Source organism: Coregonus lavaretus (genome assembly GCF_964263955.1).
Source record: "Coregonus lavaretus genome assembly, chromosome: 12".
In the NCBI taxonomy this organism is placed as follows: Eukaryota; Metazoa; Chordata; class Actinopteri; order Salmoniformes; family Salmonidae; genus Coregonus; species Coregonus lavaretus.
Window position 1 is genome coordinate 50104045 of NC_139999.1, and position 27168 is coordinate 50131212.

The following is a 27168-nucleotide window of genomic DNA, read 5'->3' on the forward strand; positions in this document are numbered from 1 at the left end:
GCGACACTCCCCATCCAACCTGACAGAGCTTGAGAGGATCTGCAGAGAAGAATGGGAGAAACTCCCCAAATACAGGTGTGCCAAGCTTGTAGTGTCATACCCAAGAAGACTCAAGGCTGTAATCGCTGCCAAAAGTGATTCAACAAAGTACTGAGTAAAGGGTCTGAATACTTATGTAAACGTGATGTTTCAGTTTTTTTTGAAATTATAAATTTGCAAAAACCTGTTTTTGCTTTGTCATTATGGGGTATTATGTGTAGATTGATGAGGGGGGGAAAACGATTTAATCAATTTTAAAATAAGGCTGTAACGTAACAAAATGTGGAAAAAGTCAAGGGGTCTGAATACTTTCCGAATGCACTGTAAAATACTTAACAATTCATGTGACTGTGACTAATGTGACAACTGTCCTGGGTAAAGTCCAAAGGCTCACACTGTAACATTAATCTTGTATCAGCTACAGGTGTAATCTACCTGCTATGTTCGACATAAAATACGATACAGGACTCAAACGTACTCCAACTTTATACGACTACATGAAATCAACTCCGAAGAGCAGGAGTAAACGGCATCAATGATGAGATTTGAAAGCACATCTGACTAAAGTAAACTCAAGTAGCCTTTACAGAAGACCGTGACAGGGATTATTTTGTCGTCCAAACATTCTCTCCAAGAAAATGATTTATCCTGTCCTGTGTGCTGTGACATCTTCATGGATCCTGTCTTCCTGTCGTGTAGCCATAGCTTCTGTAAAGCCTGTCTCAATGAATTCTGGACAGTTGTAGGAGAACGTCTTCAACAGGACAACCTCCTTGTAATCTGATTTTAAAGAACCTGTGTGAGGCTTTCTCACAGGAGAGGAGTCAGAGAGCTTCAGCAGGGTCTGAGGTGCTCTGCATTCTACACAGAGAAAATCTCAAACTGTACTGCCCGAATGATAAACAGCCTGTGAGTTGTGTCAAACTTTTTACCAAAAACAAGCAAACCACAAGTTCTGTCCCATAGATGAAGCTGCACAGGATTATAAGGTAGAAGCAAAGCCCACTCTTGTAAGACATACCGGTAATAAATCTATGACTACAACCACATTTTGCTGAAACATATACATTTTACTGCAATATAAATATCAAAAGTAATAAAAGCAGGAATAGAGAGACTTTCCTCAAATTTAAGTCTGTGGAGGAACTCAAGACTACATTGAAGCAGCCCTTAAGATGATGTCACACGAAACAATCTGGATGCAGTTTCAGTTGCTTGCAACAAAGTTGCATCTGGGTTGCTCCTTGCATCTGGGTTGCTTCAGCGGAGCGGAAATGGAAGAAAACTAAACTCCCTGCCGACCTGGCATCTTTTCACTCCCTCCTCTCTACATTTTCTTCATCTGTTTCTGCTGCTAAGGCCACCTTCTACCACTCTAAATTCCAAGCATCTGCCTCTAACCCTAGGAAGCTCTTTGCCACATTTTCCTCCCTCCTGAATCCTCCCCCCCCCCCCCCCCCCCCCTCCTCTCTCTCTGTGGATGACTTCGTCAACCACTTTGAAAAGAAGGTTGACGACATCCGATCCTCGTTTGTTAAGTCTAATGACACTGCTGGTCCTGCTCACACTGCCCTACCCTATGCTTTGACTTCTTTCTCCCCTCTCTCTCCAGATAAAATCCTGCGACTTGTGACTGCAGGCCGCCCAACAACCTGCCCGCTTGACCCCATCCCCTCCTCCCTTCTCCAGACCATCTCCGGTGACCTTCTCCCCTACCTCACCTCGCTGATCAACTCATCCTTGACCGCTGGCCATGTCCCTTCCGTCTTCAAGAGAGCGAGAGTTGCTCCCCTTCTCAAAAAACCAACACTCGACCCCACTGATGTCAACAACTACAGACCAGTATCCCTTCTTTCTTTTCTTTCCAAAACCATTGAGCGTGCCGTCTTTAGCCAACTCTCTTGCTATCTCTCTCAGAATGACCTTCTTGATCCAAACCAATCAGGTTTCAGGACTGGTCATTCAACTGAGACTGCTCTTCTCTGTGTCACGGAGACTCTCCGCACTGCTAAAGCTAACTCTCTCTCCTCTGCTCTTGTCCTTCTAGACCTGTCTGCTGCCTTTGATACTGTGAACCATCAGATCCTCCTCTCCACCCTCTCCGAGCTGGGCATCTCCGGCGCGGCTCACTCCTGGATTGCGTCCTACCTGACCGGTCGCTCCTACCAAGTGGCGTGGCGAGAAGCTGTCTCCGCACCACGTGCTCTCACCACTGGTGTCCCCCAGGGCTCAGTTCTAGGCCCTCTCCTTTTCTCCCTATACACCAAGTCACTTGGCTCTGTCATATCCTCACACGGCCTCTCCTATCATTGCTACGCTGACGATACACAACTAATCTTCTCCTTTCCCCCTTCTGATAACCAGGTGGCGAATCGCATCTCTGCATGTCTGGCAGACATATCAGTATGGATGACGGATCACCACCTCAAGCTGAACCCTGGCAAGACGGAGCTGCTCTTCCTCCCGGGGAAGGACTGCCCGTTCCATGATCTCGCCATCACGGTTGACAACTCCGTTGTGTCCTCCTCCCAGAGTGCGAAGAGCCTTGGCGTGACCCTGGACAACACCCTGTCGTTCTCCGCCAACATCAAGGCGGTGACCCGATCCTGCAGGTTCATGCTCTACAACATTCGGAGAGTACGACCCTGCCTTACACAGGAAGCGGCACAGGTCCTAATCCAGGCACTTGTCATCTCCCGTCTGGATTACTGCAACTCGCTGTTGGCTGGGCTCCCTGCATGTGCCATTAAACCCCTACAACTCATCCAGAATGCCGCAGCCCGTCTGGTGTTCAACCTTCCCAAGTTCTCTCACGTCACCCCCCTCCTCCGCACACTCCACTGGCTTCCAGTTGAAGCTCGCATCCGTTACAAGACCATGGTGCTTGCCTTTGGAGCAGCGAGGGGAACGGCACCTCTGTACCTTCGGGCTCTGATCAGTCCCTACACCCAAACGAGGGCATTGCGTTCATCCACCTCTGGCCTGCTGGCTCCCCTTCCTCTGCGGAAGCATAGTTCCCGCTCAGCCCAGTCAAAACTGTTCGCTGCTCTGGCACCCCAATGGTGGAACAAGCTCCCTCACGACGCCAGGACAGCGGAGTCACTCACCACCTTCCGGAGACATTTGAAACCCCACCTCTTTAAGGAATACCTGGGATAGGATAAAGCAATCCTTCTACCCCCCCCCCACACACACAGCGGAGTCGCTCACCACCTTCCGGAGACATTTGAAACCCCACCTCTTTAAGGAATACCTGGGATAGGATAAAGTAATCCTTCTACCCCCCCCCCCACACACAGCGGAGTCGCTCACCACCTTCCGGAGACATTTGAAACCCCACCTCTTTAAGGAATACCTGGGATAGGATAAAGTAATCCTTCTACCCCCCCCCCCCAAAAAAAAATTTTTAATTTTTTTTAAATAATAATAAACAAATAAAAAAAAAAAATATTGTAAAGTGGTTATCCCACTGGCTATAGGGTGAATGCATCAATTTGTGAGTCGCTCTGGACTAGAGCGTCTGCTAAATGACGTAAATGTGCCCTTGAGCAAGGCACTTAACCCTAATTGCTCCTGTAAGTCGCTCTGGATAAGAGCGTCTGCTAAATGACTAAAATGTAAAATGTAAAAAAATGTCACTCCCAAAAAATTGCCTGCAACTCAGTTGCATTGCATCGCAAGAGATATAAATCAAGCCTTTTTCACGCAACTGACTATGCAGTGAGCAGAAAAAAGTTGTCTGCTAAACACCTTTGTATACAGTCAGCTAATTATTAGAATCAGGTGCGCTAGATTAGGGTTGGAGCGAAAACCTACAGGATGGTAGCTCTCCAGGAACAGGGTTGGAGAGTCCTGAGCTAGACAATGTACAACCTGAGTGTGTACAGAATGTAAAATGTCATAATGGACTGATGAGAGTGGTCATGAGTGTTCTGAATGACAGAATAGACAGCAAACTGTTTTTATGCACACGTTGCATCTGTTTAAAGGTGCATGCACTGTTTAAAGGTGCATCACATAATGCATCCTCCTTATTGGTTAATAACATCTTAATTGACGGTCCTCGTTGGTGGATGGCCTGTGTAATAATACTGCTACCCTTTGAGCGGGAAGATGGAGAGATCTCTGGGAACAGCCATGTTGTCTCCTCTTTCAATGTTAAAATAAGCCGTCTTATTCGTGATGCACTCCTATACACTGTCGTGTTCCTTCCAAGATCAAAATAATCCGCTCCCTTTAACCGGGGATGGAACAATGAGTGCTGATTTTCCTCTACATTTGCATACCGTGCTCCAGATGATGGGCTGTGTTTGTTTGTTCCGTAAACACATTTTGCAGAGGTTTAGATTTATCAAGCACTGATTCTTCAGACTCACACACAACATCCACCCCATGAATGCAAACCGAACTCCTTCAACCAAGGTATGGCTTTTTATAAGTTAGACAATTGTAACAATTGTTAGCAACCATCACAGATGTAATGAAGTGTTCTTTTAGACTGAAAACTTTGTATTTGAGAAAATTCAAATTTTTGGATTTCAAACATTATGGTCTCTTTTGTATGGTATGAAGGGTTGATGTAAATTCCAGTCTGATGCAGTAACTTTGGGAAATGAACTAAACATTTTATTTTTAGGTTTTGGTTATCCGGTACCCAAACTGCTCCCTCTACAACGGAAGTTCCTGACTATTATTTTTATTTTGTCTCTTTGAAACCACCGACATATCAAATCCACTGAAACCACTGACATACGGTATCAAGGAAATTAATACTTCCACTGCAAATAACTTCACTACTGCTTTCACCCGTCCCTTTGGATCCTGCTTTTGCAGAAATCACTTTGCTCTACCTTGTGCCTGCAGTAGCCAACATCATTCTAAGTGTCCCAAACAATGTATATTTCCTGTGGCTAATAGTGACCGGAGGGGAAGGTCTGGTGGCCTCAGGACTTCTCCGCTCTCAACCTGTCCGTGTCTGAAATCCTCTACTGTCTCTGAGCGGCCTTGTACTATCTGGACCAATATGTCCTGGGACATGTTCTTCGATACATGACTACGTTTTCTTCCCGTCTCATCTACACTGACCCGTATTCCAGTCCTGTATCTGTGTGGAGCGCTACCTGGCGGTGGTCCATCCTGTGATCTTACTGAAGTACAAACTTACACCGGATCCTACCCCATTGTTTGGGATACCTAAGCGCGCCATAGTCGTAGATGCAGAAGACGGGCTGGCATCCTGGTGACGGAGAGAAAATTGACTGGCACTCCCCTCCGTTCTATTGACAAATGTCCAGTCACTTGAGAATAAGATGGATGAGCTTTGTTCGGGAGTCTCCTAACAAAGAGACTTGAAAGCTGCAATATTCTATGCTTTACAGAGTCTTAGCTGACTGAATCTATGGATATACAACTCAGTGGTTTCTCCATGCAGCATCACGATCGGATGGCGGCTTCGGACAAGTCCAAAGGGGGAGGGGTGTGCCTCTTTGGAAACAACAACTGGTGCGCTACTTCCAGTGAGAAGGAAATATCAAGCTTTTGCTCACCTGACATAGAATACCTCATGGTAAGCTGTAGACCTTTTTATCTACCAAGGTAGTTCTCATCCGTAATTATCACTGCTGTCTACATCCCACCACAAGCCAACACCACCTGTCACTCAACAAATTGTATGGGGCCGTAAACAAACAAGAAACCGCACAACCAGAGGTGTGGGAAGACTAAGATCCGTTCTACCTAACGTCTACCAACATGTCTCCATGCGCCACAAGGGGCACCAAAACTCTGGACCACTTTTATTCTACCCACAGAAAAACATACAAGGTCCTCCCTCGCCCTCCCTCCGGCAAATCAGACCAAGACTCTATCCTCCTACTTCCTGATTACAAACAAAAGCTAAAACAGGAGGTACCAGTGACGCTCTCAGTACGGAAGTGGTCCGATGAAGCAGACGTGAAGCTCCAAGACTGTTTTGCTAGTACAGACTGGGATATGTTCCGGGCAGCCCTGGAATTTCCTGATTTTAAGGGCACGACCATTTGGCCTTCAAGAGATGCCCAATCTGCTAGGGCACCAAGGCCATCTGCCAGGGCACCAAGGCCATTAACCAAAATAGCCAATTAAATTGATTAGAAAACCAAAAAACACTAGCTATTCTGTTAAGAAAAACACAAGCGAAGTAAATGTACATAAATAATTAGCCTCCATGTCAAAGTGTAAGTGATAGACTATGCGTATTAGCTACAGCCTTTCATGTCCATACCACACCGACGCTGACATAAGGGAGGTGATAGAAAATGTAGCCAGACTTTTTATTACATATATAGGTAAAACGCCAGTCATGTTTGACAAATATAATGTAGGATAATTAACATTAACATCACCCACCTTGCAATCTGAGCAGAGGCAGGCAGCATTTAACCATAAATAAATAAAAAACCTGGATGTTTTTTGTCATTTTATGAGCGAAGTCTTACCTTGTTTCAAAGTAGCCTAGGAAAAATCCGACCATATTTATTTTATAAACACTTCCTCATATGCCATTGAAACCAGAATTTCTCTCATGTTCTGTTGGGATTCAACTTTATTTCATTGTCCAGTAGCCAAAGGCACAATAGTCATATTAGTTTTCTCCCCTTTCTAAATGAAACCGCTCGCATGAGCAGCGCGTTTTTTTTTTTTCCACTAAAGGTGGGCTGTAGCATTTACTTTAAAATTGTTCGAATAGACAATCAATCTCACTATAGGCGGCATTATTTTCCGCTATAGGGGGCAACGTTTTCCAGTTTGACCTGGTGTTGTAGGTAAGTGGTTACAGCCTGCAGAGGGAGATAGAGAGTCAAGGCCCAGGGTCAGGGTCAGGCCAGAGTCACCAATAATTACTATAGTGCTCAACCAAAGAGGAATATCCATTAAAAAAATAATTGTTGGCACCTAACTAGGCCCACAAACTGTGCTTATTTTTTATGTGGTCAGTATGAATGGATTTGTTAAAGCTGGGATTTATGAGGAGAAAAAAACTTTGGCTCTTGTGTAAATAAGGAGTTGCAGAGGACAGAGGATCAGCTGACTGGCTAATACGGAAATTGATAACACACCTTTGTGTGTGTTTGTGTATGAGACTGGCTTTTTATAACTCTGTCCTGGGTAAAGTCCCTCACACTGTAGTATTCAGCTTGTATCAGCTACAGGTGTAATTTACCTGCTGTGTTCGACATAGGATACGATATAGGACAACTTTCTACAACTACAAGAAAGCAACTCCGAAGAGCAGGAGCAAACTGCATCCTGAGATTTTGAAAGCACATCTGACTAAACAAAACTGAAGTATACTGCTCCCTTCAGAAGTCATTACAGAAGATCGTGACAGGGATTTCTTAAAGAAAATGGCTTCCAAACATTCTCTCCAAGAAGAGGATTTCTTCTGTCCAGTGTGCAGTGACATCTTCCAGGATCCTGTAATCCTGTCATGTAGCCACAGCTTTTGTAAAGTCTGTCTCAAAAAATTCTGGAAACAAAAGGAATCTCTGGAATGTCCAGTTTGCAGTAGAATATCCTCAACGGAAGAACCTCATTGTAACCTAATTTTAAAGAAACTGTGTGAGGCCTTCTCAGAGGGGAAGAGTCAGAGAGATTCAGCAGGATCTGAAGGGCTATGCAGTCTGCACCACGAAAAACTCAAACTCTTCTGTCTGAATGATAAACAGCCAGTGTGTTTTGTGTGTCAAACCTCTAAAAAACATGCAAACCACAAGTTCTGTCCCATGGATGAAGCTGCACAGGATTTTAAGGTAGAGGTCTTATAATAACATTACCACAACATAATTTTGCTGACATTTTACACCAGCAGAAAAAGCAATGTTAGTGCTTAATTTCCATTATACCTACAAACTCTGGTGTCCTTATGGACAGCATGTTTGTATGGTAGAATTGGTGAGTGTTTCATTCCCCACTCCTGTAGGTGTATATTTCATGTTTGTTCTAGGTTCTTATGACACGTTTTATGCCGTTGAAAGTAACTACACACTAATAATCAGTAATCTGATTCATACAAAGTAATAAAAGCAGGTTGACTCTCTTCAATGCAGTGTCAATTTTCAATTCCAGGAGGAACTCAAGACTTCATTGAAGCCCTTACAGAAGAAGTTTGAGATCTTCCATAGGGTGAAACTAACCTGCCATCAAACAGCAACCCATATTAAGGTGAGAATGTGGACTTCTGTTGTCTAATGCTACAGTGCAGTTGAACTGTACCTGAATGCCTTTGTGCATTTGTGGATTGATTGTGAGAATTGCTGTGGTAATAATAATATTTCACATATTCCTCTCACTGTCTGCAGCTACAAGCAGAGGACACAGAAAGGCAGATTAAGGAGGAGTTTGAGAAGCTTCACCAGTTGCTTCGAGAGGACGAGGTAGCCAGATTAGCTACTCTGAAGGAAGAAGAGGAGCAGAAGAGTCAGATGATGAAGAAGAAGATTGAGGAGATGATTGGAGGGTTATCATCACTTTCAGACACAATCAAAGCAGTAGAGGAGGAGCTGAAAGCAGAAGACGTCACATTCCTTCAGGTAAAAAACAATAACTCAATAATAAGCAGAAATTATTTGAGATACGTTTATTGATGAACTGATTTCACGTCATCTCACACCCACATGTAGGATTTGGCACGTTATTTTGGGGTCCCTCCAATACGTATTATTTGTTACATCCTTCCAATTCGTATGATACAGTATCATACGTCTTAAACAACAGTCACTGTTGCTTTAGCATTTGTTGCTAAAGTTAGTTGTAAGGGTTAGGGGGTGAGGGTTAGATAAAATGCATCATAGTTGTAAAACGCTATGGTTGTAGTTAGCAATAGGTGCTAATCAGATAAAATGCTACTTTCGTGTCTGTTTTAAGTAACCCAATCATTTGTAACATATCATACGTATTGGCTCTGAGGCCAGGCTGGATTACATGTCATGTGTTATCATCCTTTATTATTAATTTGGTATTTTATTATTCTGCAGAACTACAAGGTCACAGTGAAAAGGTAAGTGATCTGCCTCTTCGCTCTCTCTTCTCTGTGTTTCCTAACCTAGGGTGCCAAGGTTATTCTTAACCCAACCCCACAGTTGAACTGACTCCTGAATATTCTTCCAGAGCCCAGTGCACACTGCCGGATCCAAAGAGGGTTTCAGGAACACTGATCCATGTGGCTAAGCACCTTGACAACCTGCACAGATTTTGTGGGAAGATGCAGGACATTGTTCAAGTGTTTGCTCACTACAGTGAGTATAATTGTATTGTTGCAATTGACAAGATGTTCAGTTACTAACCATAGTTAATACATAATGCTACTTGATGCAAGTGTGAAACGTTGCTTGGCCCTGGCCTAAGCCCAACATTTTCTGTTTGAAAACCTCCTATAGAATCTCTGTTCTCTCTGTTTAGCTGCTGTGACTCTGGACCCCAAGACTGCCCACCCATCTCTCATCTTGTCTGATGATCTGACCACTGTGAGACTTGGTGATGGGACGCAGAAGCATCCTGACAACCCAGAGAGGTTTGATAACAATAGAATGGTCCTGGGCTCTGAGGGCTTTAACTCAGGGACACACATCTGGGATGTTGAGGTTGGGGACAGTGTAGGCTGGACCCTGGGTGTGGTTACAGAGACTGTCCCGAGGAAGGGAGGAATGCGCAGTGGACTCTGGGGTCTAAATTATAAAGCAGGGGAATACAGGGCATATTCCCTACCAAATTCAACCATTCCCTTCACGTTGGGCCTGAGACCGCAGAGGATCCGAGTGCAGCTGGACTGGGACAGAGGAAAGCTGTCATTCCATGACCCTTTTAGTAACTCACACCTACACACATTCACACACACTTTCAATGAGAGAGTCTTTCCCTGCCTTGGTAATCGCTGTAAATGCCAGCCTCTGAAGATCTTGTCATGGCCTCTGTAACAGTGGAACAACATAGTTAGAGCTGATAAGGCCTCTTGTCTAGGAACAGCACAGTTAGAGCTGATAAGGAAGTTATAATTTCCCTTATCACAACTTTAAAGCTGCAATATGTAACCTTTAGGGCGACCCGACCAAATTCACATAGAAAGGTGAGTCATAGATATGTAATTTTCATTGAAAGCAAGTCTAAGAAGCGGTAGAGCTGTTCTATGTGCGCTATTTCTATGCTTCCCGTTCTGAAGTATAGTTTTTGCATCTTTTACTTTTGGTCTTGTACACCAGCTTCACACAGCTGGAAATACAACATTTTTGGTTATGAAAATATATTTCACAGCGGTTTAAATGGTACAATGATTCTCTCTATTGCTTGTTTTGTCACATAAACTGAAATTAGGCGAGCTATTAGAATTTTAGCAACCAGGAAATGGCAGAGCGATTTCTGCACGTTGCACCTTTTAAATCAAGCATCTACTGTTTGAAAACAAGTTAAGATATTATTAAGACTTGATTGATTTGAACTTAATGCTCAAACTGTTGATAAAGCACAAGAGAGTAGAAAACTGACACCTAGTCGAAGTTAAGTCGAGTATAATCCTGTTTCTTCTTTGTATTAGATAAGTTTGATTTGTTAATCATTAGCTCTTATTGGCTTAAGTATATGATCAATTGCATGGAAATACAAAGCCATACTGTAACTGTCATTCCCTATTCCATGATTAAAGCGAATACATGCAATTTTTGTTTGTTTTGTCTGTAAGAGTGGAATAACACAGTTAAAGTTGATACTGTATTACCATAACATTACACCTACCCACTAGCCTAACCCACTCCCATTATTTAATATTCTCAAACTAGTATAGCATACTTTTCGACAGCTGGAGCAAGCACATAAAGTTTCTTCAGAAATGTATGCTTTTCTAGTTTATCCAAGTGTGGTGGTTACAGCCTGCAGAGGGCTAGAGAGTCAAGGCCCAGGGTCAGGGTCAGGCCAGAGTCACCAATAATTACTATAGTGCTCAACCAAAGAGGAATATTCATTAAATCAATAATTTTTTTTAATCAATAATTTTTGCCACCTAACTAGGCCCACAAACTGTGCTTCTTTTTTATGTGGTCAGTATGAATGGATTTGTTAAAGCTGGGATTTATGAGAAAAAAAATACATTGGCAATTCAAGGATTTTGCATTGTAGGGTCCCAAAGTGATTTCCTTTTTTCATTTACACCTCTGGTGTGTTTGTATATGGCCATGGATAAGTCATCAAGACATAAAATACAAGTAACTAACTTTTTATAACAGTGAATTCTGTCCTGGGTAAAGTCCCTCACACTGTAGCATTCAGCTTGTATCAGCTATAGGTGTAATTTACCTGCTGTGTTCGACATTGGATACGATATAGGAATCAAAGTTATTCTAACATTTTCTATGACTACAAGATTGCAACTCCGAAGAGCAAGATAAAACTGCATCAATACTGAGATTTGAAAGCACACCTGACTAAACAAGGCTGAAGTATACTGCTCCCTTCAGACACAATCAGAGCCGTAGAGGAGCTTAAAGCAGAAGGTATCCCATTCTTGCAGGTAAGAACCAACAGTTCTGTGCAAAGAAGACATTATTTGAGATACATTTATTGATGAACTGATTTAATCTCATGTATTATGAGGATGTATTACTCATTTGGTCTTTGTTTTTCCACAGAACTATAAGGCCACAGTGAAAGCAAGGTAAGTGATCTGCCGCTTGTCTCTGTCTCTTATCCCTGGTTTTTAACCCAACCCCACATTTGAACCGACTCCTGAATATTCTTCCAGAGCCCAGTGCACATTGCCGGATCCAGAGAGCGTTTCAGGAGCACTGATCCATGTGGCCAAGCATCTTGACAACCTGATTCTGTGGGAAGATGCAGGAAAATTGTGTTTGCTCAATACAGTGAGTATGATTGTTATGTTACAATGAACACGTTAATTAACTAACCTAAGATAATACATTCATTTACAAAAAAAATCGAAAAACAAGTGCATAAACATACCTCAATGTTTCATTGGGTACAGTTAAATTACAAAACATTAAAGGGGAAGTTCAGAATTTTACAACATGATGTTAGATGGTTCCTCACCCTGAGCGTAGTATATGGTCCAGGAGAAACTGTAATCCATGGCTCAGTTTTCTTTAAACAGCTATGATGATGTTGAATCAACGTGGAAAACTGATTGGATCTGCAAGAAGTCATCAATTTAAGGGCATTTTGTCTTTTTTTCACCCAACTTTTAACCTCAATCCAAAGACATGGTGATTTCACGCTGAATTCACGTTAGTTGACAACCAAAGGTAAATCAAAACTAGGCGTTGAACTGACGTATGTCCCCAGTGGGTTAGTATAATTTACACTACATTACCAAAAGTATGTGGACACCTGCTCGTCGAACATCTCATTCCAAAATCATGGGCATGATTCAAGTAAAAGTGAAAGTCACCCAGTAAAATCCTACTGCAGTAAAAGTCTGAAAGTATATGGTTTTAAATATACTTAAGTATCAAAAGTAAATGTAATAGCTAAAATATACTTAAGTATCAAAAGTAAAAGTATGAACAATTTCAAATTCCTTATATTAAGCAAACCAGACGGCACCATTTTCTTGTTTTTTAAATTTACGGATGGCCAGGGGCACGCTCCAACACTCAGACATCATATACAAACAAAGCATGTGTTTAGTGAGTCCGCCAGATCAGAGGCAGTAGGGATGACCAGGGATGTTCTCTTGAAAAGTGTGTGAATTAGACCATTTTCCTGCCCTGCTAAGCATTCAAAATGTAACGAGTACTTTTGGGTCACAGGGAAAATTGATGGAGTAAAAAGTATACAATTTTCTTTAGGAATGTAGTGAAGTAAAAGTAAAAACATAATTAGTAAAGTAAAGTGGAGATACCCTAAAAAACTACTTAAGTAGTACTTTCAAGTATTTTTACTTAAGTACTTTACACCACTGGCTCGGCTCGCAGTCGGCGTTCCAATTCATCCCAAAGGTGTTCGATAGAGTTGAGGTCAGGGCTCTGTGCAGGCCAGTCAAAGTCTTCCACACTGATCCCGAGAAACCATTTCTGTATGGACCTCACTTTGTGCATGGGGGCATTGTCATGCTGAAACTTGAAAGGGCCTTCCCCAAACTGTTGCCACAAAATTGGAAGCACAGAATCGCCTAGAATGTCATTGTATGCTGTAGCGTTAAGATTTCCCTTCACTGGAACTAAGGGGCCTAGCCCGAACCATGCAAAACAGCCCCAGACCATTATTCCTCCTCTACCAAACTTTACAGTTGGCGCTATGCATTCGTGCAGGTAGCGTTCTCCTGGCATCCGCCAAACCCAGATAAGTTCATCGGACTGCCAGATGGTGAAGCGTGATTCATGACTCCACAGAACGCTTTTCCACTGCTCCAGAGTTCAATGGCGGCAAGCTTTACACCACTCCAGCCGATGCTTGATATTGCGCATGGTGATCTTAGGCTTGTGTGCGGCTGTTCAGCCATGGAAAACCATTTCATGAAGCTCCCGACAAACAGTTCCTGCGCTGATGTTGCTCTGTAGTGAGTGTTGCAACCGAAGACAGATGATCTTTACGCGCTTCAACACTTGGCGGTCCCATTCTGTGAGCTTGTGTGGCCTACCCCTTCGTGGCTGAGCTTTCCACTTCACAATAGCAGCACTTATAGTTGACCGGGGAAGCTCTAGCAGGGCAGAAATTTGACGAACTGACTTGTTTGAAAGGTGGCATCCTATAATGGTGCCACGTTGAAAGTCACTGAGCTATTCAGTAAGGCGATTCTACTGCCAATGTTTTCTATGGAGATTGCATGGCTGTGTGCTCGCTTTTATACACCTGTCAGCAATGGGTGTGGCTGAAATAGCCGAATCCATTAATTTGAAGGGGTGTCCACATACTTTTTTATATATAGTGTAATAACTTTAGCCACCGCTAGCTAAACATCTATGTGAGTGATAGGAGCAACTGTGCAATTTTCAAAATGTCAAGGCCAAAGCCAAAATCAACTCGTTACTTAAATTATTATTTAAAAAATGTTTGCACGGATGCAGACCTGGGATAACTATACTTTTAACAATGCTTTGTGGAAAGTAACTATTTTTCCAGGGGGAACAAATGCACTGAACAAAAACTATAAACACAACATATAAAGTCTTGGTCCAATGTTTCATGACATGAAATAAAAGATCCCATTCATTTTCCATTCGGACAAAAGGCATATTTCTCTAAAATGTTGTGAACAAATTTGTTTACATCCCTGTTAGTGAGCATTTCACCTTTGCCAAGATAATCCATCCACCTGACAGGTGTGGCATATCAAGAAGCTGATTAAACAGCATGATCATTACACAGGTGCACCTTGTGCTGGGGACAATAAAAGGCCACTCTAAAATGTGCCGTTTTGTCACACAACACAATGCCACAGATGTCTTACGTTTTGAGGGAGCATGCAATTGGAATGCCACCAGAGCTGTTGCCAGAGAATTGAATGTTCATTTCTCTACCATAAGCCGCCTCCAACGTCGCTTTAGAGAATTTGGCAGTACGTCCAACCAGCCTCACAACCACACCAGCCCAGGACCTCCACCTCCAGCTTCTTCACCTGTGGGACTGTCTGAGACCAGCCACCTGGACAGCTGATGAAACTGTGGGTTTGCACAACCGAAGAATTTCTGCACAAACTGTCAGAAACCGTCTCAATGAAGCTCATCTGCGCGCTCATCGTCCTCACCAGGGTCTTGACCTGACTGCAGTACGATGTCGTAACCGACTTCAGCGGGCTCACCTTCGATGGCCACTGGCACGCTGGAGAAGTGTGCTCTTCACGGATGAATCCCGGTTTCAACTGTACCGGGCAGTTGGCAGACAGCATGTATGGCGTCGTGTGGGCGAGCGGTTTGCTGATGTCATTATTGTGAACAGAGTGCCCCATGGTGGCGGTGGGGTTATGGCAACATTTCGCAAACTCGGTCCTTGGGACACCAAGGAGTGTACGTTTTGGTTTTTGCCCTAACACTACACAGCTGATTCAAACACTTGATGATTAGTTGATTATTTGAATTAACTGTGTAGTGCACCCCATGGGGTCCCGAGGACCGAGTTTGGGAAACCCTGGGTTATAGTATGGACAGGCATAAGCTACGGACAATGAACACAATTGCATTTTATTGATGGTAATTTGAACGCACAGAGATTCCGTGAGGAGATCCTGAGGCCCATTGTCGTGCCATTCATCCGCTGCCATCACCTGACTCTTTCAACATTTATAAAGAAATTGAAGGTGCTCAACCAACTTGAGTAGAGGTGCAACCTAAAAATGTGTAGACATCATTGGACAGGAAAAGGTGCAACGCTCGCTCACCACTAAAAATACGTAGTTTTATTAGACAAGTTTAAAAGATTGACGTTTCGGCCTTCAATGGCCTTCTTCAGAATAATCACAAAGGGAATAGAGAAGTTCAGAAAGGCGCAGGGGTATTCAACTCTTACACTACGAGGTCCGGAGCCTGCTGGTTTTCTGTTCTCCCTGATAATTAATTGCACCCACCTGGTGTCCCAGGTCTAAATCAGTCCCTGATTAGAGAGCAACAATGGAAAAAATGCAGTGGAACTGGCTTCGAGGTCCAGAGTTGAGTTTGAGGGATATAGAGCACGGGGAAGACAATTGGGGAGAAAACTCTCTTCAGCTGGTGGTGCTAATGAGAGACAGTGTGGTAGATCGTACAGGTTAGTATTCAGGGTGTGGTGTGCTGTGGTCAATGTCTCCACCTAGTGATGAAATACAGGAGTGAAACTAATAAACAACAATTGGAAAACTGGACAAGCTTTTTTCAACTACAGTAGGTTTAATTGATATACAACCACTACTATATAATACATGTTGAATATGTTGGGTATTGGGTAACAACTGGTTTGGACAAAGTTGGTGAGCTAGTAAGCTCCCTCCATGTGTGAACAAGAAGTACAAATGGGGGGGTTGTCACTGGGCCAACAAAGGGATGGGGCCCTTCACAAAAAAATACTATAGTCCTTCTGTAGATTAAGACCTCTGGGGACTAAAGTATCTAAGGAATGGATCCAGAACATCTCTCTGGACCTTCCGTGTTTGTCAACATCGCCACCGCGTTTGATTTTACTGACTTGTTCAATTCCAAAATACTTTTGAACAAGTCAATTGGCCCTTTTCTAAATTAGCCATGGATGGCGACAGGGATTTGGACTTGTGTTTTTACTTAATTCTCTGTACTGGCCAATGATTATAACGGCGATTCTGATCCAAACATAAATTCATACATTGTGCCCCTGGCTGAGAGGATGCAAGTTTAATATGTAGCTAAATGATGTCAATGTAAAATGTAGAAGGCTAATGTTAACTGGCTAACGTTACCCATGAAAGGAAGTTACGCTAGCGAGCAAGCATTTTAGCCAGGTAGCCTGGGACAACAAAAAATAAAAGCCTGTACTGTATGACAGAGTGATAGACCACTTCATCAACATGAAAGAGAGGAGGATGATATTGGCGTTTCTCTGCAAGTAGGGTGAGTCAACATGGTTTTTCTACTTTAACGCACGCACACACACACACATTCAAATCAGAACCATGGACAGCCACATCATATTTAGCTTACATTGATTGGACTAAATCGTTTTTGGTATCTTTTAGTTGTCATCGTATTAGACTAAGCATAGGTGATTTGATGATGTTGAAGTTGAAATGGTGCTGGAATAGTGGAGGCAGCTCCTGTTTTTTTGCGACTTGCGGTAACTCTCTGTGGTTCTAAATCAATAGTTGTTTAGTAGTCCGAAAATGTCGGAAACATTAACTTGCTTGACCATGCTGTAGGACATGTAACTGTTTGTTACATGCAATATGCTTTGTGGACTTCACTGGACATAGGTTGCTCTCCGGTTTTGTGATGAAACAAAGGTGTGGTTGAATTTATTCATTTTTCTTTTTTATTGGCTTGGCTTCCCCAGTGATTTTACCCACGCACCGCTACTGCTCTGGACCCCAAGACTGGCCACCCATCTCTCATCTTGTCTGAGGATCTGACCAGTGTGAGACTTGGGCATGGGACATAACAGCTTCCTGACAACCCAGAATGGTTCTGGGCTCTGAGGGCTTTAACTCATACCCAGTGGATTCATGTCTATATTATAATGGAGCTTATTCTGAATACTCAGCAAAAAATCCCCACCAAAGCCAGACAGACACCACAGATTATCTGGGACAGAGGAAAGCTGTCATTCTCTGACCCTATTAATGACACACACCTACACACATTCACAGAACCTTTAACTGAGACAGTCTTTCCCAGCTTTTCTCATTTCTGTGAACGCCTCTAAAGATCTTGCCATGGCCTCTATAAAAGAACAGCGCAAAGAGCGGATAACGTCTCTTACTACAAAGTTAAATCGACCATATATTGTTTGAAAACAAGTTAGGGATATTTAAGAGATTTTATTTATTTGAACTTCATGCTAAAATTGTTGGTAGTACAAGATTTGCCACCTTGTCCAGTTTTAGCGGAATATTCCGTTTATTCTCCTGTCTTGCTGACCATTTACATGAAAATACACAACCATAATGTAACTGCTATTCCTTATTCCACGATTAGTGCAAATAATGTATATATTTTTTTGTTTGGCCTATCAATGGAACAGCAGTATACGGTAATGTATCTTACCAAAGCATTACATCAACCTACAATCCTAACCCACTATGACAACCCCATGATTTAATGTTCTCTCGATAGTAAAACATAACTGTTGCAAGCATACAATGTTTCTTCAGAAATGCTGTGTTGTAGGTAGATTATGTAGATACAGCCTGTAGAGGGAGATAGAGAGTCACAGGCCAGGGGTCAGAGCCAATAGCACAGCAGTAATCAATGCTTAACCTACTAATGGTTTTCTATCATGTGGTCAATATACAAAGATATACACTCTCCAAGTTGAAGAATCTCAACAATGTTAAGGATTGGTTAAGTGCAAACAATTGCATAAGACAAGTCCTCTGCATAAGACAAGTCCTCTGTAGCTCAATTGGTAGAGCATGGCACGTGTAACGCCAGGGTAGTGGGTTCGATCCCCGGGACCACCCATACGTAAAAATGTATGCACACATGACTGTAAGTCGCTTTGGATAAAAGTGTCTGCTAAATGGCATATTATTATATTACAAGAAATAAGGGTCCGTCTTTCTAATATGAAAATGGGTAGTAGGCCTACTAATTGTATCATATTACCAGTGGTGGAAAAAGTACTTAATTGTTATACAGTAAAAGTAAAAGTAAAGATACATTAATAAAAAATTACTCAAGTAAAAGTCACCCAGTAAAATACTGCTTTCTAAAAGTATTGGGGTTTTAAATATACTTAAGTATCAAAAGTAAACGTACTTGTTAAAATGTGAAAGTAGAAGTATAAATAATTTAAAATTCCTTATATTAAACAAACCAGACGGCACCATTTTCTTGTTAGTTTATTTATTTACGGATAGCCAGGGGCACAATCCAACACTCAGACATAATTTACAAACAAAGATGTGTGTTTAGTGAGTCCGCCAGATCAGAGGCAGTAGGGATGACCAGGGATAAGTGCGTGAATTGGACCATTTTCCTTTCCTGCAAACCATTCAAAATGTAGTACTTTTGGGTGTCAGGGAAAATGTATGGGGTAAAAAGTACATTCATTTCTTTAGGAATGTAGCGAAGTAAAAGTAAAAGTTGTCCAAAATATAAATAGTAAAGTAAAGTACAGATAACCCAAAAAACTACTTAAGTAGTACTTTGAAGTATTTGTACTTAAGTACTTTACACCACTGCATATTACGAATCATTATTAATTCAACAGCTAAATGTAAATATATATAATAATATTGCCACAGTTTGGTAAAAGAAAGTGCCAGGTTACGACAAAATAGATGTCTCCCTGGTTTCACTCTAAACTCAAGTTCAAGTCCGATGTAAGGAGTTAACGCAAATATTATTATGCTACAGATAAATCCTTCCTATCTCCATCTGCGGTTGAAGTGTCTTCACTCCCAAGTTCACACCCAAGTTCACTTAACACATGCAACACAATAAAGGAGGTTTATACTGTGGCTGTGTTAATTCGTTTTTATGTTGAAAGGGAAGACTATGCCTTTCTATGAAGTCTATATGTCAGGGTTCCCCAACTGGCTGTGTTTTTTTGGGGACCTCAAGGTTTCCTAGTATGTGTGTATATATATATATATATATATATATATATATATATATATATATATACATACATACACCCAGTACCAGTCAAAAGTTTGGACACACCTACTCATTCAAGGGTTTTTCTTTATTTTTACTATTTTCTACATTGTAGAAAAATAGTGAAGACATCAAACTATGAAATAACACATATGGAATCATGTAGCAACCAAAAAAGTGTTAAACAAATCAAAATATATTTTAGATTTTGGATTTTTCAAAGTAGCCACCATTTTCCTTGATTACAGCTTTGTACACTCTTGGCATTCTCTCAACCAGTTTCATCTGGAATGCTTTTCCAACAGTCTTGAAGGAGTTCCCACATATGCTGAGCACTTGTTGGCTGCTTTTCCTTCACTCTGCGGTCCAACTCATCCCAAACCATCTCAATTGGGTTGAGGTCAGGTGATTGTGGAGGTCAGGTCATCTGATGGAGCACTCCATCACTCTCCTTCTTGGTCAAATAGCCCTTACACAGCCTGGAGGTGTGTTGGGTCATTGTCCTGTTGAAAAGCAAATGATAGTCCCACTAAGCGCAAACCAGATGGGATGGCATATTGCTGCAGAATGCTGTGGTAGCCATGCTGGTTTAGTGTGCCTTGAATTCTAAATAAATCACTGACAGTGTCACCAACAAAGCACCCCCACATCATCACACCTCCTCCTCCATGCTTCATGGTGGGAACCACACATGCAGAGATCATCCGTTCACCCACACCGCATCTCACAAAGATACGGCGGTTGGAACCTAAATTTGGACTCATCAGACCAAAGGACATTGCTCGTGTTTCTTGGCTCAAGCAAGTCTCTTCTTATTATTGGTGTCCTTTAGTAGTGGTTTCTTTGCAGCAATTCGACCATGAAGGCCTGATTCATGCAGTCTCCTCTGAACTGTTGATGTTGAGATGTGTCTGTTACTTGAACTCTGTGAAGCATTTATTTGGGCTGCAATTTCTGAGGCTGGTAACTCTAATGAACTTATCATCTGCAGCAGAGGTAACTCTGGGTCTTCCTTTCCTGTGGCGGTCCTCATGAGAGCCAGTTTCATCATAGCGCTTGATGGTTTTTGGGACTGCACTTGAAGAAACTTTCAACGTTTTTGAAATTTTCCGGATTGACTGACCATCATGTCTTAAAGTAATGATGTGCTGGGGACAATAAAAGGTCACTCTAAAATGTGCAGTTTTGTCACACAACACAATGCCACAGATGTCTCAAGTTGTGATGGAGTGTGCAATTGGCATGGTGACTGCAGGAATGTCCACCAGAGCTGTTGCCAGAGAACTGAATGTTCATTTCTCTACCATAATGTCGTTTTAGAGACTTTGGCAGTACATCCAACCGGCCTCACAACCGCAGACCATGTGTATGGCCTTGTGTGGGCGAGCGATTTGCTGATGTCAACGTTGTGAACAGAGTGCCCCATAGTGGCAGTGGGGTTATGGTATGGGCAGGCATGAGCTATGGACAACAAACACAATTGCATTTTATCGATGGCAATTTGAATGCACAAAAATACCGTGACGAGATCCTGAGGCCCATTGTGAGTGCCATTTTTTAAAGGTATCTGTGACCAACAGATGCATATCTGTACTCCCAGTCATGTGAAATCCATAGATTAGGGCCTAATGAATGTATTTAAATTGACTGATTTCTTCATATGAACTGTAAAATCAATGAAATGGTTGCATGTTGCGTTTATATTTCTGTTCAGTTGGCTGGATGTCCTTTGGGTGGTGGACCATTCTTAATACACATGGGAAACTCTTGAGCGTGAAAAACCCAGCAGCATTGCAGTTCTTGACACACTCAAACCGGTGCACCTGGCACCTACTACCGTACCCCGTTCAAAAGTACTTAAATATTTTGTCTTGCCCATTCACCCTCTCAATTGTCTCAAGGCTTAAAAAGTATTCTTTAACCTATCTCCTCCCCTTCATCTACACTGATTGAAGTGGACTTAAGAAGTGACATCAATAAGGGATCATAGCTTTCACCTGGATAAACCTGTCCAGTCTTTGTCATGGAAAGAGCAGGTGTTCCTAATGTTTTCTACACAGAGTATGTGTTTACCATTCTGCTATGAAACTAGAGAACACGTGACGATACACTATGTCACATGTTAAATATTTTCCCCAGAAAGATATCCATATATCATAATGATATTACCCTAGAGAGATACCTAGTAATGTGCTAATCTTTTTTGGAAGTGTTGACAGATCAATGAATACATATACATGTTCGTGCTGAGGAGGATAGAGATCTTTAATTCATACAGTTCATCAATGTAATAATTATTCCCCTCTTCTGAGAATTATTATTATTATTATATTATTATTTAGTTTGACAACATTCAATTCAAGACCGAGGTTGTACTGTAGCTTTACAATTCTGTATGATTGGTAAACCTATAGAGACGAGACTCAACACATCACAGAGCCCTATATTCTCATACTCGCCATGTCCTATATTAACGAATAACTCTATATTACTATGTTACATTATGACCTCCATAGGCCTATTACTGTATTTATTTACAACATGTATTTGAATAGGGACAGATGCAATTAAAACATTGACACATTGAATAATAAGATGCATTACACCATCAAGCTTTTACACTCATTTTTCAGTCCCTAGATTAAAATTACTTACTAAAATGTGCCTATGTTACTTTCCAGCATCAGCCCCTAAATGGGCTTTAAAATAAGAAGAAAACCGTCCAGCCTTGCTACTGGGTGATCGACTGAGCATTTGAGGACACAAAATGGCCGTGCCGGAAAATGGATCTGACAGAGGTGTCATGGAGCCAAATAAATCCTTGTTAACAGAACAGCTTGATCCCGAGCCGGTGCCAGTTTGAAGGCGACCCAAGCCTCAGGACAAGGATCAACTCTCCACTACACATGGCCAAGGCTTCTAAACGTAACACTCACACTTAGTTATGAGAAAAAACCCAATATATCAACACACTCACTCAATGCCAGATGCAGTATTTCTAGGGTTTTGTATGAGGTAAAAAATGATGCATTCATAGGTAAGCCTAGACACAGTGCCTACTTGTACAGGTTGGCATTTAGGTGGCATTTGCACGTGGCATATGGTAAATTCTATATATGGATATAGTTATTCCATTGTATGATTTGAATTGACGTGATGTCCCGTCACTTAAACCACACAGATGTGCGGCTGAAGCCGTGGAATCTAATGGAATGTGTTATGTTGCAGAAAATGGTGGAAGTGGAACCTTCAGTCAGTGGTGCCGAAACAGCAAGGGGGAGAGGAAGAGGAGGGGACAGAGCGCGGCCCCCAGCATCGTGCTAACCTTGTGCTGATGGCTGGATCGATCCAAGGAAAAGTGGAGAGGGGATGAGACTGCAATATACGCTTGATAAACACAACATGGTACGAGTAGATTTGAAAGGAGATATCGCTGCATTTTGTTCTCTTTGGAGGAAAAAACCCTACCACTGGCTTCAAGCATAGTGCATTTGCGTATTTTTAGAAATATACATCTTAAAATAAATTGGATAAATTGAATTGCATTTATAAACACACAATAGGAAGACGCACTAGCTTATTTGACAGAATATGTGAATAGGTAAATAAAATAGCCCCCAAAATAGAAAGATTAAACCAGTTTGATTAGGCCATGAAATAAAGCTTCAATGTATTACTATTGGGACATTGACCAGGCGTTTAATACATGTAATTACGTTTAATTGAAAGGCAACATTTTCAACATTCCTAATTAAATATGCACCCCCCTATTCCATTCCCTGCCGTTCCCGTGACTTTGTAGGGACTATGAGTTTAGATTGGAAGGGGATGTATGGGCCGGGATGGAGCCCCTCTCTCCATCATTTCTGTCGCATGTACTATGTTTACACTGTCGACACACCCCTGCCCTTCACCCGAACCCCCATCCCCCAATCCTGCATGAATTCCAACACAACGTGTATGTCACTGACAAAACATACAATATGCACTAATCCTTCAATAGATCATGCAAATGCATGTGAACCGAACTGAAACCACCTATGTAAAATATTGCTGGATTTTTGCATAAAGCATCCTCAGAACCAATGTTGAATTTGAATGTTTGTAGCTAACCTCACTAACCATACTTCAGTGGGTATCCCAGGCTGTGTCTGAAAATAAAGGAGTATCATGGTACTCTATAGTTTGATCCACAAGTACATTACATAACAATCATAGCAACAAAGCATGTTTGTGCTACTTCAGGCAGCTGACACGCCATCCGCAGCACACCGCAGACTCCTCTCTCTCACTCTCTCCTATTATTTATTTCTCTCTCACTCACACACACACGCTTCCGCATACGCACAATGCTAAGGAAGATTAAAATAATAATAATAATACAAACTACGAGACCATTCCCCCATCGGCGAATATGTCGCTACAATGTTTAATTCAAAGCCTGTCTGTAACTCGATAATTTATTACAACGCTGCCACCTGTGTGGCCACATAACAAAGGAGAGTGCGTAGCAAAGACTTGTGGTATATAATGATATAATTTCATTTTCAGCGCATCTATTATCATATTGTTACAATGTTATTGTAGCACTGTGTCAGTGCTTGCGATGAAACAATGTTGCTTTAAACCTCACGCGGTCAAAGTTGTTTACCTCTTCGTTACCTCTGACGTCATGACACACCCCTTTGTTTGGGGGAAGGGGAGTCGCTCACACACGTTACGAGCATTGGATTTGACCAAGCAAAGCAGGGCTGGTGTAAGATGTCACCAACCAAAACACGGGATACACGGGATACACGCAGATTGCACCTTTGATTGGTTATTGGAGAGGCTTGGGGAAAATATCCCATTTTGTGGAAGTGCGGGGGCGGGGCATACCAAAAAGTAATGGCCATCTATTTAGGGTCTGGCCAGGGGATTTCTCGTCTATCATAGCTATTCTATAGAATTCGCCTTTTGTAGAGCATGCGAACAAGGTAAATATCGTAACCAGTATTCCTAGCCGTATTCGTTCATTGAAGTCGCGTTCGGTCTGAATATAGTTGATATATCGCCTAAACTTGATACAGCAATTTAGGGTTAACCAGCCATCTAGCCACGGTAGCAATCAGTATCAGCTCGCCAGCCAACATTTAGAACCTTGGGCGTGATAGTTTTGACGTTTCGAGTCTATCACATGCGGATATTTGTAAAACGCAGTTATTACACAGTATCTCATACTACAAGTCAACATGGAAAGACATTTCTTTTCAAGAGATTGACGACGACAAACGGATTAAGGGCAATTTAGTCTTGGAAAAAGTTGTACGCATGTATGAAACTCACATCCAGAGAAGGAATGTGAAAGCTGAAACTATTCTGCGGCTCAAGCTCAAAACAAACGCAGCGTTACAAGGCTGTCAGTTTACCAAAATAATCTTTACAATCGAACCATTGCACGCATGTTGCTCAAATAATTGTCATTCCTTTCTTTACAGAGAATAGATGAAAAGTGTGTTATTCAAACATCCAAACTGTCTGGAACAAGGTCTGAATTGATGATGCCAATTTCTTATTTTTTCAGGATTAAAGATATCTTTATGGTTAAGAAGAGAGTTGCCAAGTCTTTATCCCCCATCTACAAACAAGGGCATGCCAAAATCTCAGGTAAATTAATTTGATCTGCTTTAAATCCATGCATTCATAGCCATACTACATCTGTATAAAATGCATGCATTTAATCTCAGCTGGACATTTCCAAATATGTGTTATCTGTCTAAATGTATAGATAGGCTAGTACTCTACAGCAGGGTTCCCCAAATGGCGGGCTGAATTTTGCCCACCCAGTTTTCCAAGCAATTGTAATATGTGTATATATATGTCAGTGGTGGTCGGTGCAGTTTAAGATGAGGGAGGAGGATTTTTTCTTCTTCTCGTGAGCAGGGCCTTATTTCTATTACAGCATATTGAATGACTGTCATTCATATTCCATTCACCCAGTTCATTGTAACATCATAGGTTTCAGCTGCTACATGATACTCCAATTTTCCCTATACTCATCATGAGGTTGCTACAGCCTAGCCTATGAATGAAAGTTTACAACATAGGTGCACACAGGTGGAGAGAACTTTGAGGTGACAGACCGTGACACATTCAATACAGCCTTGCACACTCTTGCCTGCATCTAGTCCAACAGTTGCAAACAAGAGTTTCTGTTGGACAAATTCAGGTATGTTTATCCCCGTTTCGTTCGGTTTCCTAGCCTACAAGCCACTGATGCTGACATTTGGAACGTCTACATTTAAAAAAGTGTAATAAATCCATGTAATATAGCCTACACATTCACAATTAATCCATTATTTATTTTAGACAGGTCTAAAGAAGCATGATATGAAGAAAATGTAGTCTATTTCAGAAGAACAGAATACCATACTCTTAAGTTGTCCTTACAGTGAGGTAAAAAAGTATTTGATTCCCTGCTGATTTTGTACGTTTGTCCACTGACAAAGACATGATCAGTCTATAATTGTAATGGTAGGTTTATTTGAACAGTGAGAGACTGAATAACAACAAAAAAATCCAGAAAAACGCATGTCAAAAATGTTATAAATTGATTTGCAGTTTAATGAAGGAAATAAGTATTTGACCCCTCTGCAAAACATGACTTAGTACTTGGTGGCAAAACCCTTGTTGGCAATCACACAGGTCAGACGTTTCTTGTAGTTGGCCACCAGGTTTGCACACATCTCAGGAGGGATTTTGTGCCACTCCTCTTTGCAGATCTTCTCCAAGTCATTAAGGTTTCGAGACTGACGTTTGGCAACTCGAACCTTCAGCTCCCTCCACAGATTTTCTATGGGATTAAGGTCTGGAGACTGGCTAGGCCACTCCAGGACCCTAATGTGCTTCTTCTTGAGCCACTCCTTTCTTGCCTTGGCCGTGTGTTTTGGGTCATTGTCATGCTGGAATACCCATCCACAACCCATTTTCAATGCCCTGGCTGAGGGAAGGAGGTTCTCACCCAAGATTTGACGGTACATGGCCCCGTCCATCGTCCCTTTGATGCAGTGAAGTTGTCCTGTCCCCTTAGCAGAAAAACACCCCCAAAGAATAATGTTTCCACCTCCATGTTTGACGGTGGGGATGGTGTTCTTGGGGTCATAGGCAGCATTCCTCCTCCTCCAAACACGGCGAGTTGAGTTGATGCCAAAGAGCTCGATTTTGGTCTCATCTGACCACAACACTTTCACCCAGTTCTCCTCTGAATCGTTCATTGGCAAATGTCAGACGGGCCTGTATATGTGCTTTCTTGAGCAGGGGGACCTTGCGGGCGCTGCAGGATTTCAGTCCTTCACGGCGTAGTGTGTTACCAATTGTTTTCTTGGTGACTATGGTCCCAGCTGCCTTGAGATCATTGACAATATCCTCCTGTGTAGTTCTGGGCTGATTCCTCACCGTTCTCATGATCATTGCAACTCCACGAGGTGAGATCTTGCATGGAGCCCCAGGCCGAGGATGATTGACAGTTCTTTTGTGTTTCTTCCATTTGCGAATAATCACACCAACTGTTGTCACCTTCTCACCAAGCTGCTTGGCGATTGTCTTGTAGCCCATTCCAGCCTTGTGTAGGTCTACAATCTTGTCCCTGACATCCTTGGAGAGCTCTTTGTTCTTGGCCATGGTGGAGAGTTTGGAATCTGATTGATTGCTTCTGTGGACAGGGGTCTTTTATACAGGTAACAAGCTGAGATTAGGAGCACTCCCTTTAAGAGTGTGCTCCTAATCTCAGTTTGTTACCTGTATAAAAGACACCTGGGAGCCAGAAATCTTTCTGATTGAGAGGGGGTCAAATACTTATTTCCCTCATTAAAATGCAAATCAATTTATAACATTTTTGACATGCGTTTTT

At 42.1% G+C, this 27168-nt stretch overlaps 2 protein-coding genes across 4 annotated transcripts in view; both read left to right on the forward strand.

Annotated features, from left to right (window-relative positions):
* Positions 1-5482: 5482 nt before the first annotated feature.
* Positions 5483-22653, forward strand: LOC311138875 (E3 ubiquitin-protein ligase TRIM35-like; the record flags this gene model as incomplete). Its single annotated transcript, XM_084173669.1, has 8 exons — positions 5483-5605; positions 8146-8241; positions 8379-8609; positions 9054-9076; positions 9187-9314; positions 9478-9671; positions 11694-11719; positions 22509-22653. The coding sequence occupies 8 exons, from the start codon at positions 5483-5485 to the stop codon at positions 22651-22653; spliced, it is 966 nt and encodes a 321-aa protein (XP_084029795.1).
* A 1501-nt stretch (positions 22654-24154) lies between these two features.
* LOC311137964 (vitamin D3 receptor B-like) overlaps positions 24155-27168 on the forward strand; it is a 98603-nt gene continuing 95589 nt past the window's right edge. The window contains exons 1-2 of one of the 3 annotated variants that reach the window (XM_084172599.1): positions 24155-24592; positions 24844-24926. In XM_084172599.1, coding sequence (XP_084028725.1) covers positions 24591-24592; positions 24844-24926 — 85 coding nt within the window. In that variant the 5' untranslated portion in view covers positions 24155-24590. The remainder of the gene's footprint in view (positions 24593-24843; positions 24927-27168) is intronic. The other 2 variants (XM_084172598.1, XR_014613999.1) reach the window with 2 other exon arrangements.